This window comes from Siniperca chuatsi, linkage group LG22, assembly GCF_020085105.1.
Source record: "Siniperca chuatsi isolate FFG_IHB_CAS linkage group LG22, ASM2008510v1, whole genome shotgun sequence".
NCBI classification, from domain to species: Eukaryota; Metazoa; Chordata; class Actinopteri; order Centrarchiformes; family Sinipercidae; genus Siniperca; species Siniperca chuatsi.
Window position 1 is genome coordinate 17,062,993 of NC_058063.1, and position 12,400 is coordinate 17,075,392.

At 38.2% G+C, this 12,400-nt stretch overlaps 1 protein-coding gene across 3 annotated transcripts; it reads left to right on the top strand.

The window, feature by feature from the left end:
• Positions 1 to 102: 102 nt before the first annotated feature.
• On the top strand, positions 103 to 10,631 carry LOC122869738 (E3 ubiquitin-protein ligase TRIM21-like). 3 transcript variants are annotated; one of them, XM_044183002.1, is made up of 12 exons: positions 103 to 253; positions 2,909 to 3,146; positions 3,753 to 3,841; positions 4,158 to 4,245; positions 4,343 to 4,476; positions 4,702 to 4,809; positions 5,650 to 5,745; positions 5,832 to 5,935; positions 6,086 to 6,194; positions 6,477 to 6,621; positions 7,179 to 7,205; positions 9,057 to 10,631. In XM_044183002.1, the coding sequence occupies exons 2-12, from the start codon at positions 2,927 to 2,929 to the stop codon at positions 9,602 to 9,604; spliced, it is 1,668 nt and encodes a 555-aa protein (XP_044038937.1). In that variant the 5' UTR covers positions 103 to 253; positions 2,909 to 2,926; the 3' UTR covers positions 9,605 to 10,631. The 3 variants fall into 3 exon arrangements, with proteins under 3 accessions (XP_044038937.1, XP_044038939.1, XP_044038938.1); XM_044183004.1 differs by having other exon boundaries at positions 7,179 to 7,200; positions 9,052 to 10,631; XM_044183003.1 differs by lacking the exon at positions 103 to 253 and adding an exon at positions 2,127 to 2,536.
• Positions 10,632 to 12,400: the final 1,769 nt, after the last annotated feature.

The following is a 12,400-nucleotide window of genomic DNA, read 5'->3' on the forward strand; positions in this document are numbered from 1 at the left end:
TTCTTTTTCTTTTACACTATAGGCCTACATTGTTGTGACTTAAAAAAAATTAGGCTATGTAAACTCAATTCTAACTTCTTGCTCGAGAACACCAAATTATGTGTTGCAAGTCGCGAGTGGGGCATTTAAAGGAAAGCCTCAGGATTGCTTTGGCTGAAACGAAAGTGAAACAGTTCAGGGTGAACAGATAGAAGGAGAGACGGGAAATGAAATACAGATCACACAGAGGAGCACCGAGGTGAGAGAGTGCAAGGTAAGCTGCTGCAGATCTACACTTTGTGGTGTCTACTAGAATTATGATACAACTTAACACAAAAAAACATGACAGGCTAGATCTTCAGTGACTTATTTTCCTGTTTGGCAAAATTATAATGTTTGGTTGAAGAATGAAATCGTTTATGCCTTTGAAAGAAATGATTAAGATCTTTAGAGAAGTTATTTGAGGTTAGTTTATAGCCTACTTTATTTAACCAAATATTTGTCGGGCTGGGCAGTAATGCAAACATGTTGTGGTAACCACAGGTTTCAGGGCATGTACAATATACACGAAAAAGTGGGGAGTGTGTGTAAAAGACACATTTTCAATAGGCTTGTCCTGCTGTCAGAGAGTCAAATGTGTTTTAGATCCTGTTCTATTGTGTATTTGAGTGCGGACTTAATGTTGAGTCATAGCCCAAAGCGCTCTTGATGAGTATGATGAAAATAAATAATGTTTTACTGACTGGTTCAAAGCGATGTCACCAGCAATGTGGTTGCCAAACTTTGGGCAACCTTATCTAACACATGTAGTAGTGTTACTTTTAAGAATTAGAAGAGATTATTATTGTTGTTTTTATTATTATATCATATGACAAAGCTACACAAACACTACACTATCCTACTGTACAATAATATAACATACTAGCTTTCTATCTTATGTCTTCTCATTCTTATACTATGCTGCTGTATTGCATTGTCGAATTCTGTTATATTTTGTATTATATAACTGCATATTCATATATGTGTTACATAAATATACATATCTATACTCATATTTATATATATCACTTATTTTAAATGTATACTATTTTTCACATTATGCTTGATTACATTTATTATGCATACATACTAATCTATAAATAATAAATCCAAATGTACTGTATCTATTTCACTTTGATCTGGATTGACTGAAACACTTTTGGTTTTATACATCCATCACTGTATATAGCTTTCTAACCTTTTTATCATGTTTTTTCAACGTATCTGTATCTTGTACCTCTCTGGTCCTCTTCTTGTGCTACTGTGAGGCTAAATGTCCCTCCTGGGATCTAAAAAGTTTGATCTTACCTCATCTTATCTTATCTCAAGACTTGCTCCATTAGTTAACATTGTTACAGTTCTGTCCCATTTCAAGAATAACTCTTAAGGACACTGACAAGGTTTTCTTAGAGGTTATCCACAATGACACCTTCTGCAGTAAAGATTCCTTTAATTCCTTTTCTTACATTCTGGTTGTGTCTGGATGTGTGCACCACTAGAGGGCGACTAATCACTGTCTAATGTCAGTCCTACACATCCAGGTTGTAAACAGCCCAGTCAGTCATTAAATAAATCATCACTGAAATTATAGTAATAAAATTACTTAGTCATACATTTTACAGTAGATCTAACAAAAGAGATATGGGGGACATGCGTATGAACATTAAAATCTTCAAATTGGGTTTTAATTTCTTCTCAAAATTTCCCTGGAAATTAAACAGTATTGAGACAGAAGTAGAACAGAGAAATAGTTCGGTAAAGCAGTGTCAAAACAAAGTATGTTAGCACTCAAAAATTTGTACTTTTTTTTTCTAAGGACACAGCAAAACTTAAAATGTGAATAAGTATGACAGCACTGCACTGGAAAAGCAATCTATCTCTCTCTCTATATATATAGATAGATAGATAGATAGATAGATAGATAGATAGATAGATAGATAGATAGATAGATAGATAGATAGATAGATAGATAGATAGATAGATAGATAGATAGATAGATAGATAGATAGACAGTGATAGTTTAGGTTTTTGTCACTTCCTGTTTTATTTTGTAGTGTGTTCCTTTCCTGGTGTATCTTGTGGTTTTTACTTCCTGTCTTTGTTTTCCCTCCAGTTTTGATTGTTGGCCCTTCCTTGATTGCTTGCACCTGTGTCTCGTTGTCTCACCTCCCCTTGGGTATTTAGTCTGGGTCTCTTGTTTGTTCAGTGTTGGATCATTGTTGTTACGCATGATGTTAAACCTGCCCGGTGTTAGACCTGCCCTGAGTGATTCCTGCATTGAGTTTTGTTCCTGCCCTGTTAGTGTTCCTGACCTTTGTGTGTGTCACTGTTTTGGTGCCCCTTTTGTGGTACCTGGTTCCTGTGCCCAATTCCCAGGGAGTTTTACTGAGTTCTGTGTGTTGGATTATTTGTCTCCCTTGGACCTTGGCTGGATCCTGGAGTTTCTGTATTTTGCCTGCTCCCTTGTGAACTGTTTGCCACCTTGGACTCACTCCCCTGCTTCCACCACTGCCAGCCGGTAACCTATCTGCCTTTTGTCTGTTCATTACCTGTCTGCCTACCGGTCTGCCTGTACTCTCCTGCATTCCACCACACAATAAACACTGTAGTCATCCAGCTACTTCACCCTGATACCGCTTCCTGTTCATCTGCTTTTGGGTCCACATACCACTACACAGCACATAATTAATTAATTAATTAATTAATTAATTAATTAATTAATTAATAAATAAATAAATAAATAAATAAATAAATAAATAAATAAATGCAAGCAATTGTTGCTTCTCAAATGTGAAGCAGATGCTTTTGTAAACATGTTGCATAACAGAAGAATGTACGAAAAAAATCCCATCTTTGATAAATAAATAAAATGTACATTTGACTTGTACAGATAATCAACACATCAGCCATGAGCCTCCAGGTTTGCAGCTGCTGCGGCTGGTCCAAAGTTACGACCTACCATGGCCTGAGAACTCACCAGGGGAAGATGGGATGCACACCGAGGGGGATGAGGATCCCTGAGAGTGAACAATTCAGTTACCTTCCTAAAGTTACCTTCATGAGTCCTACATGGGAAATCAAAGTAGAAGAGCCTTTGAGGGATATCTTCACCTCTTCTATCAAGTCCGGTGAGTGGTACACAACAGCTTCTTCTTTGTGTTCATCCGTCAGCCTTAGTTACGTACTATATGTATCATGTGGTGTCTCTAATTCATCTGATGCAAATCGTCAAATGTTGGAAATAAGTGGAGTGACAGTAACAGTTAAAGGTGGGGTATGCGATTCTAATCCGATACACATCTTTTTTTTTTTTTTCTGTCAAATTCAGCAAATATCTCCTCATGTTCCGCTAGCTGTCCGTTCAGTGTGTGCGCTTTGTACACATCCCTGTCTCTGTAAATGCTAAACAAACAAAGTGTCTTGGTCTGAGCCACACAACAATATTTTTCATGGCATTGGATTTGTCCAGAATTGCATACCCCACATTTAAAGGGTGGAAAAGAAATGTATAATACCTGTTGTACAGACAGGATGACGTACATTTAAGAAACCCTGAAAGGCAATTCAGTCATTATTTTCACCCCCACATTGGTGTTAACTCCATTTAACTTCACAGTACAATGAACCACACATTGGTTTGCCCCATTTTCCAAAACTACTGAATATAACATGGTTGTCAGTTAGTTTAAAGCTTCAAAGACAGCATTTATGTTGACTTTATTTCTTATTTTCAGAGGGTGAACGTAATGTCTGGGGAAATCCATGGGACAGATCTCATCAAAAAGACAGCAGACCAAATAACAGCACTCCAGTCAGGAAGGAGGTATATTCAAGCAAAATATTTTATAGTAGTTTATATTTTCCAAACATGTCACTGACTATACAAAACTTATCATGGATAATAAAGAGAATCAGAGGATCATTTTATGCAAGACAGCAATGTTTGTAAACAGATGAAAGTGTTATGGAATATGGAGTGATGAGGAAAGTTAATGTAATTTTTATATAATCAATGTTATAGTATTTTTTTTATGTATTTGTAAAAACTGGTTAAAATGTCATGGAAATATTGAGTGATAGGGAGAAGTTAGCAAAGCTTTCATGAATAAAACCCATGACATCTTAAACTTTTCTGACAGCCTTTCCTGATGCCGGTGTCACAGATCCTCAGCACCCCAGCGAAACCTGCAGCCTCAGCGATCATAATGAAGGAGACAAACAAATCACGTATGCTCTATAACTGTAACAGGAACAGAGCAGTATTAACATGTAGAAACAATTTAAAGCAGCTTTGTTTGACAGTGACCATCTTCTTTCTCTACAGTGTTTGAAACTCCACATCACTCTCATCAAACCGCCACCAACTTTAACAAAGTTTGTCGAGCACTTGATTTCTCCACTGGTGAACAGCAGGTTCTCGACTTGTTTAAAGGCTCTGCTGGAGAGCAGTTTCATCCTGTGAGTCACTTCTTAAGTACAACCATCCATATACATCTGTTTATACTTCACTTGTACCTGTTGGATAGAATTTCATAGAATTTTTTTTTTGTAACCATGCACCATTTTGAAATGTATCTTCATTAATAGATCTATTGCTGACTGAGAAGTTGCACTGTATATAAATCAGGAACATCATTACATTATCATTTGGTCCAGCTTGCAATGAGTGCTTTCATCCTTTAGGTGGGGAAACTGGCCTGGGAGCCCCCAACAACCACAGCTCAGGAAACAGCAGTCCAACTAAAGGAGAAAGAGAGGGAGAAAGAGATGGATGCTCAAAAACTACTAAAGGTAATACAATACAATACAGTTTATTGTTTTTAGTCAAAACTGGCGGTGTGGCTCTAAGCAGTTTCAGTCCTTTGGGTGGTCAGTCGGTCCACCACTTTAGTCCAGACTGAGATATCTCAGCAACTATCGGATGGATCACCATGACATTTGGTAAAGACATTCACGGTCCCCAGATGATGAATCCTACTGAATTTGGTGATCCTCTTACTTTTTATGCCACCATGAGGTCGTTTTCACTTATGCAGTGAAATGTCGCAACAGCTAGTGGATGGGTAGCTATGACACATATTCATGCACCCCTCAAAATGGACTGTAATCAGTTTGTCGATCCCCTGACTTTTCATTTGGCGCCATCATCAGGTCAAAGTTGAAATTTGTCCAATACTTTTGTTTATGAACCAATACCTGCAAAGTTAATGACATTCCCATCAGCCTCAGCGGTACTTTATGTTCAGTGCTAATTAGCAAATGTTATTATACCAACATGCTAAACTAAGACAGTGACCATGTTATTATAAAGGCTACACATCAGCATGTTAGCTCTGTCGTTGTGAGCATGTTAGTGTGCTGACATTAGCATTTTGCTCGTACTACTACTGTGCCTATGTGCAGCCTCACAGAGCCGCTAGCGTGGCTGGAGACCCTTAGACTTGATACACTCTATTGGGTATTTTATACTTTGCAATCTTTTAAATACCTCAAATTTAACCTTTCAGTGTTCAGTGATTCAAACTTTATTATATCCATATTCAGCAATGCTGTCATTGTACTTGTGTGTCTGCATGCCAATGGTCACTACAATGTGTGCATAATAATATGCACTTTTTGTCTTCATTCAAGACACGGCAAGACAGGATGAGTGCTGATTTACAGCTGAAAATTCAGATGAGAGAACAAAAGATTGCTGAAGTCAGATCATCTGTAAAGGCCTGCAAGGTGACCTGAAGCAGATTTTTAACTTTTTCGATTTTGGTTTTGATTCATATTTCTTTAACATCCTCACTGTCCATTACTCCTTTCAGGGCAGCTTGGATACTGAATGGCTGGAGATCAACAATGTGTTCTCAGAGGTGATGAGAGTTGTAGAGGACGCTCGGCAGAAAGCCCTTCAACCTCTGGAGGAGAGGTCGGTCATGTGTGGCTCAGATTATAAAGCAGTAACAGTGATAAATGACATTAACAACACCACAGTTAGGAGTCATGCAGTGCTAAGAATGTATTGTATGCAGTTATGGTATCGTACACTAACAGCCTAATACACTGTATGTTATTTTAGGAGACAGCGCCTAAAGAGAGAAGCACACGATCTGGTCCAGAAACTGCAAAAGGAAATTGACAAACTCAAAAAGACCACTGATGTGTTGGACAAAAACCCTGACTTTCAGGTGAGCTTTTGGCCTTTTTAGCATTTGAGCAAGTCATTATGCTCCTACTCTGCCGCACGTCAGAAAATATCTTGATCTAGGAGAAGCTAAACTAATATAATTACTGTTTTGTGCTCCAGGAAGACATCTACATTGCTGCTAAACAGCTTCAAGATTTACATGTACATTCATTGCAAGAGATATCATCAAGTCTGTGTATTTTTCCACTTGTTGTGTATTTCGGATTCATTAAAATCAGTTTATACTGACAATGTGACATTTCTCCTTTGCACACACACACAGGTTCCTCTTCTAACAGGTCTGGATGAATCTCGAGATTGGGAAAATGTAAGTGTTGACACTTCATTTTCCTTCGGTACACTAAGAACCACAACATCAAACATGATGGAACAAATTCACCAGAAACTGGAAAAACTCTCTTCCGTTGGTGAGTACTCCCTAAGTTTATCAAGGTTTGTATTTAATTTAAAGTGGCAATCCTTAAGATTTCAGTGCTGGTTGATTTGGCGACACCTAGTTACTGGTGGTAACAGCAAATATAATTTAATACCACAGGTCACATAATCCTGGGGGAAGCAAAACAAATGATTGATGTTTTAATATAGAAGTCAGGCAAAAATTGGCCTTTTTCCATTATTCTGTGAGCAACCGTGATCTGATTTTATGCTGCACACGGCTTGAGTCTGCAAACAGCAGTGCACAGTGAAAGGAGTTGGTTACCTGGCTGAGAAGCTGGAGGTGTGCAGCCTAATATGAAACTGCAGCAGTAGGAAATGTTCGGTTTGCATTAGCAGTAACATAATACAGCGTTTTCTCCAGGAATGTTGCTACAGACACCCAGTTCGTAATACTGGAAATGCAAGGATTTTAATATAATTTCATCAGTGGGCCATAGGCTTAATCACCATTGTGTGAACTCATCTTTAATCAAGTTCTGTATTTAATTCATAGTCACTTGTTTTAATATAATTTGTCTTTCCACAGAACTCAAGAGGATTCCCACATTTGCAGGTGTGTGACTCAAAACTTTTTTTTAAATTGACTACTTAAACAGCATAAAAATGGTGATTGTTCTACATTTTGACTCTAAATATCAGACTGTATATTGTGTAGATGCTCTGGAGTAAAGTTCAAATCACCTGCCTGAAGGCAAAGCTCAAGACCCTTTGAAATTAAGAAATGAAAATGGTTTATCAATGAAAATATGGAAGATGCCAGAGCGTAACATCAAGGCTGAACAGTTTCCATGTGATCCAAACATTTCCAATAACTCCAGAGCATTGTAAAGTCCAAAAGTCTAAATTTATTGAAAAATTCACATGTTTTTATCTGATGAAATATTCTGCTTCAATCCATGTTTGTTGGTGTTTAACCTTTTTGAAAACAACATTTTCACTGCGGTCACAAAACTGTTTGCTCTCCGGCTTACCGCAAATAAGGGAGGCACGCACCTGTCGGAGCAGCCTAAAAATTTTTTGTGATGAGCACAGTGTCCTGTCATGCTGAGTTGAGACGTTCTAAATGTCTAGTTGACCAATCAGATTGCTTGGTTGGAACTACTTGTTGTATAATCCAAATTCCAATCCATACCAATAAAAAATAAAATAAAATTAAATTAAAAAAAAAATGGCAGGATCTCGCTTTGACACATACAGATCCCAAAATACATCTTGCTAGGTTCCTAAATGATCCAGCGACACTCAAATTCTTCCCATAAAACAGAATACATGTGCACTGCTGTGACTGGGCAGTTGTTTGGCCTTGCCCTGACCCTAGTTTCTTTTTCTTTTGGTTTTTTGAAAGAACTTTGTATGTCGCTGGACAAATCATAATTACAACACTTGGAATTCAACAGAATATCTGTGCAGTGCTGTCACTGGGCAGTTTTTTTGGCCTTGCCCTGACCCTAGTTTCTTCTTCTTTTGGTTTTTTGAAAGAACTTTGTATGTCGCTGGACAAATCATAATTACAACACTTGGAATTCAACAGAATATCTGTGCAGTGCTGTGACTGGGCAGTTTTTTGGCCTTGCCCTGACCCTAGTTTCTTCTTCTTTTGGTTTTTTGAAAGATTACAACACTTGGTTTTTATCTGTGCAGTGCTGTGACTGGGCAGTTTTTTGGCCTTGCCCTGACCCTAGTTTCTTCTTCTTTTGGTTTTTTGAAAGATTACAACACTTGGTTTTCTGTTGAATTCCAGGTGTTGTAATCATGATTTGAACACTTGGAATTCAACAGAATACAGAATCTTCAGTTTTTTGGACTGTCCCTGTAACTGCAGACTTACCTATGAGGAAGACATGAACATCATTAATAAATCAGAAATCATGAAATAGTTGTTGAATTAATTAACGAATTGTTCTTGCATTAAATCATGCATAAGAAACTGTTAATTCTTGTACATTCCTGTTCATCCTGACTGCTCAAAGTACTACATGAATTAATTAGTGCTTTTTCATGCATGAATTCAAGATAATGTACCCTTACCAGAAAGTGTTACCGAAACAAGGAACAATTAGAAAAGACAAAGGAGAAACAAATCTTAAAACCCAAATCTCAAAAATTAACCCAGTCAATGCAGGTTTCACTTTTAAGAAAAATTGACTTTGCAAAGGTTTTACCAGGAAGGAAATGCATTCATCATGTTTGTTAAACCTCAAGGATATACACAACTCTATGGTTAGGGATTGGCTAGGTTTGTGCACAAAAACGACTTGGTTAGGTTTAGGGATTTAGGGAAACATCGCAGTTTGGGGTAAAATGACTTGTTTGTTAAGGTTAGGTTTCGTCATCCAAAAGGTCTCTCTATGAAGTGCATCATGATTCTATTTCCATTATTCTATTGTATTTTATTCAACTGCAGTTGATGTAAAGCTGGACCCAACCACTGCACATCGATGCCTTGTTCTTTCTCCCGATGGGAAGAAAGTGAGAGATGGAGGAAAGAACCAGACAGTTCCTGATGCTCCAGAGAGGTTTGACATGTTTGGCAGCGTCCTGGGGATCAACAGGTTGACCTCTGGGAAGTCATACTGGGAGGTGGATGTCAGCAACAAGACCGGATGGGATCTGGGTGTGGCAAGACGCAATGCACACCGCAAGGGGAAACTCTCGCTGACCCCAGACAACGGTTACTGGGTCACTGTACATTATGAAGATGAAAAGTACGCAGCCCTGTCAGCACCACCTGTCAGCCTGTCCCTGACAGTGAAACCTCAGAAGGTGGGAGTGTTTGTGGATTACAAGGAAGGTCTTGTGTCCTTCTACGATGTGACCGCTCAATCTCACTTCTACTCGTTTACTGGGTGTTCGTTCACTGATGAGATTTTCCCATATTTTAGTCCACATCTTGAACAAAATGGGAAAAACTCTAATCCTCTGATTATCTCTGCTGTGAAAAAGCAGAAGTAGTTATATGAAGTGAATGTGTTATGGCGGTACTGAAAGTTATAATGCAACACTCAATATGAGTTTGGGTGTACACATTATACTGTGGCATGATGTTTCATGACACCACCAAAGGGTTTAAATTGGATTTTCTGGTCATCTGAGGTGTTTGGAGATTGGTTTCCATTTTTGTTTTATGCTATATGCTATATATTTGCTATATATTTTTCATATAAGAGATTGCTGATGTAGCTAGGTCAAAATGTGCGGCAGCCGACAAGGGAAACATCTTCATCAATTTGACAACACATGCACTGCAAATACACACACAACACAACCAAATACACAAACGCGATTGCAAATACACACAACACAACAGAAGTGTGTCCAGAGGACACAAAAGTGCTGAACACGGCTTGGACACGCTTGTTGTTGCCACAGTTTGTTTTACACAGTCCATGTTTGTGACTCGTGAAGTTATTGAAGCCAGGTCCGTGTATCATCCACATTTTTGTTGCTTCCTGACTTCTGCCCCTGATCTGCTCTGCACATGCACTGACAGGTTGCCGCTGCATGTGCCTCGCAAGACCTTGCAGAGCAAAAAAGTGGAATTCTATCAGTAATTTTAATGATTTGAGAAGATTTAGTGTTTGTGGTAGATGTTAACCTAGGAAATGCTTTTATTGTTTTGTATTTGCAGTGCATTTCTGTATTTGGTTGTGTGCATTTGCAGAGCATTTGTGTCTTTGCAGTGTGTTTTCTAAATGCTGTGCATGTGTTGTCAAATTGATTTAAGATGTTTCCTTAATTTTCTTCTTCTTGGCATCTTCTGCTGTTAGTGATTGTTGTCATTCAAAGTATTCTACAGATATCTTTATCATGTGTTACATGTGTGGCACATGTATACAGTATCATTACATGCCTATAAATAATTGATTCTAAATATATGGTTTGCACTTATATGAGTATATGATATCTCCATGTTTATCTGTTCAACCATTTGTCTCTAACATTTTTCAGGGTTTTGGTAAAAATAAAAGAATACAACTTGTTTGACACTGTATTTGTTGATGTATGAGCTAGACATGAGGCTTGTCTTCACAGGCTCTGATTTACTCTGCTCCCTCACCCATAAAGATAATTTAGTGATGAACTGATCAGCATTCGGATAAATGCTACATCACTATCGTTGCCTTTCTGTGTTTCAAGTGACAAGGAGAACAATGGCTAATTTACAATTCAGTGTAATTTTAGCTGCCATTCCTGACGTAGTTACAGTTGGAAGGTGTAAAGCTTATGTATAAATACATCTCGGAGAGACACCTTTTCAACATCTGGCTAGAATGTGTCTCATTTCACCTCATTTCAAGCTGTCTTGAATGCTTCTTTGGTACATTTACACTTCTTCAACTTCTCAAACTTCTTTGAGATCGAATAGCTATCTGATCTCAAGACGCCCATCAAGTGACTAAGTGTAACTAGGGTGCAATGCTGGTCTTATTACTCCAAAGAAAATGAATACAGAGAGATTTAATGTCTCTTAACCAAGTTTGGGGAACTCCAAGGGTTGTAGAGGCCATCATTTACCTGTATGTCTGCCTTGGTAAAAAAATCTTTTTAATTTTTACACTTTACCCCGGAGAGACAAAGGTAAGGCCATCTATCTTTTAATATCAGCTTGAGTTGGGCCATGAAGACCAAAACTTTTAGTTACATGGAAAATAATATGAATATCCAAATACTGCACTTATTTTCTAGACAATGACATTTTTTAAACATTAGGAGTGACTGGCTCACTTTTGTTCCAATTAATCTTATACCCAGATAAACTGTCTGGCTGACCTGATGGGACAGTGAAAGGAGCAGCCGGGCTGCTGTTGACACTTTGACTGTATAATACTATTGCATCACTGCAAACTGGGTCACAACCTGTCACAGCAGGACTAACATTCCCAACCGCGGCCCCAACGTTGTGTGTGTTCATGTTAAAGTAAAAATTTTGTTTACACTCTGAAACTTTCTCCACTGTTGCTTCAAGAGCCAAAAATTCAAAGTTTCTAGGTGAATGTACAATATGAAGAATTTGAAGGGCATTAAAGAGGAATGGGATTGAACAATCCTTTATTCTCTGAGGCACCAAAAATGTTACTGTTTGATGAACTGTGATAATGACATATTACTACAAAAAGTCAAGCATGTACCTGTTAGTGGTGCAAAGACCTTGGGGGGGCAACGTGCCCAAAGTTGAGGTGGAAGGAGGCGAACACGTTTGATAGAATATTTTAGGACTCTGCTTTCCGATTTGGGGGTCTGGATTTCCAAGACAAATCTGAGAGGTCGCATGATGATTAAAAAGTAAAGAAAGACAAGGTAATTAAAAAAAAAATTGAAATGAAATAATCTGTGAAGGAAACATCACTTTTTGGTTGAACTGCTTACAGCTTGTAGACATTATGCAACCTGATGTGGGGAGAGTAGGCATTGCTTGGCTGTAAAGGATCACAAGCCAAAAAAAGATTGGGAACCACTTTCCTTGGATACAACCGACAACCTGACAGCATCACACCGACTCCCAACAAAATTGCATTTCGTAAGTTACCAGAAATAGCAGTTGGTTTGTGAATGCAAACTACCTTACATTACGTCAGTTTGCAGTATTTTAATTGGCTGTTGATCTTTTTGGGCTAAAATGATTGGTTGTGATCAAATGTTCACAAGACAAGAGCAGGTTTAAAAAGGGAGAATCATTTTTGGACTTCAATCTGAGACTTGAACATCACTTGGTGCTGTTCCCCTCCAGACTAACACAGCAACAAAGAA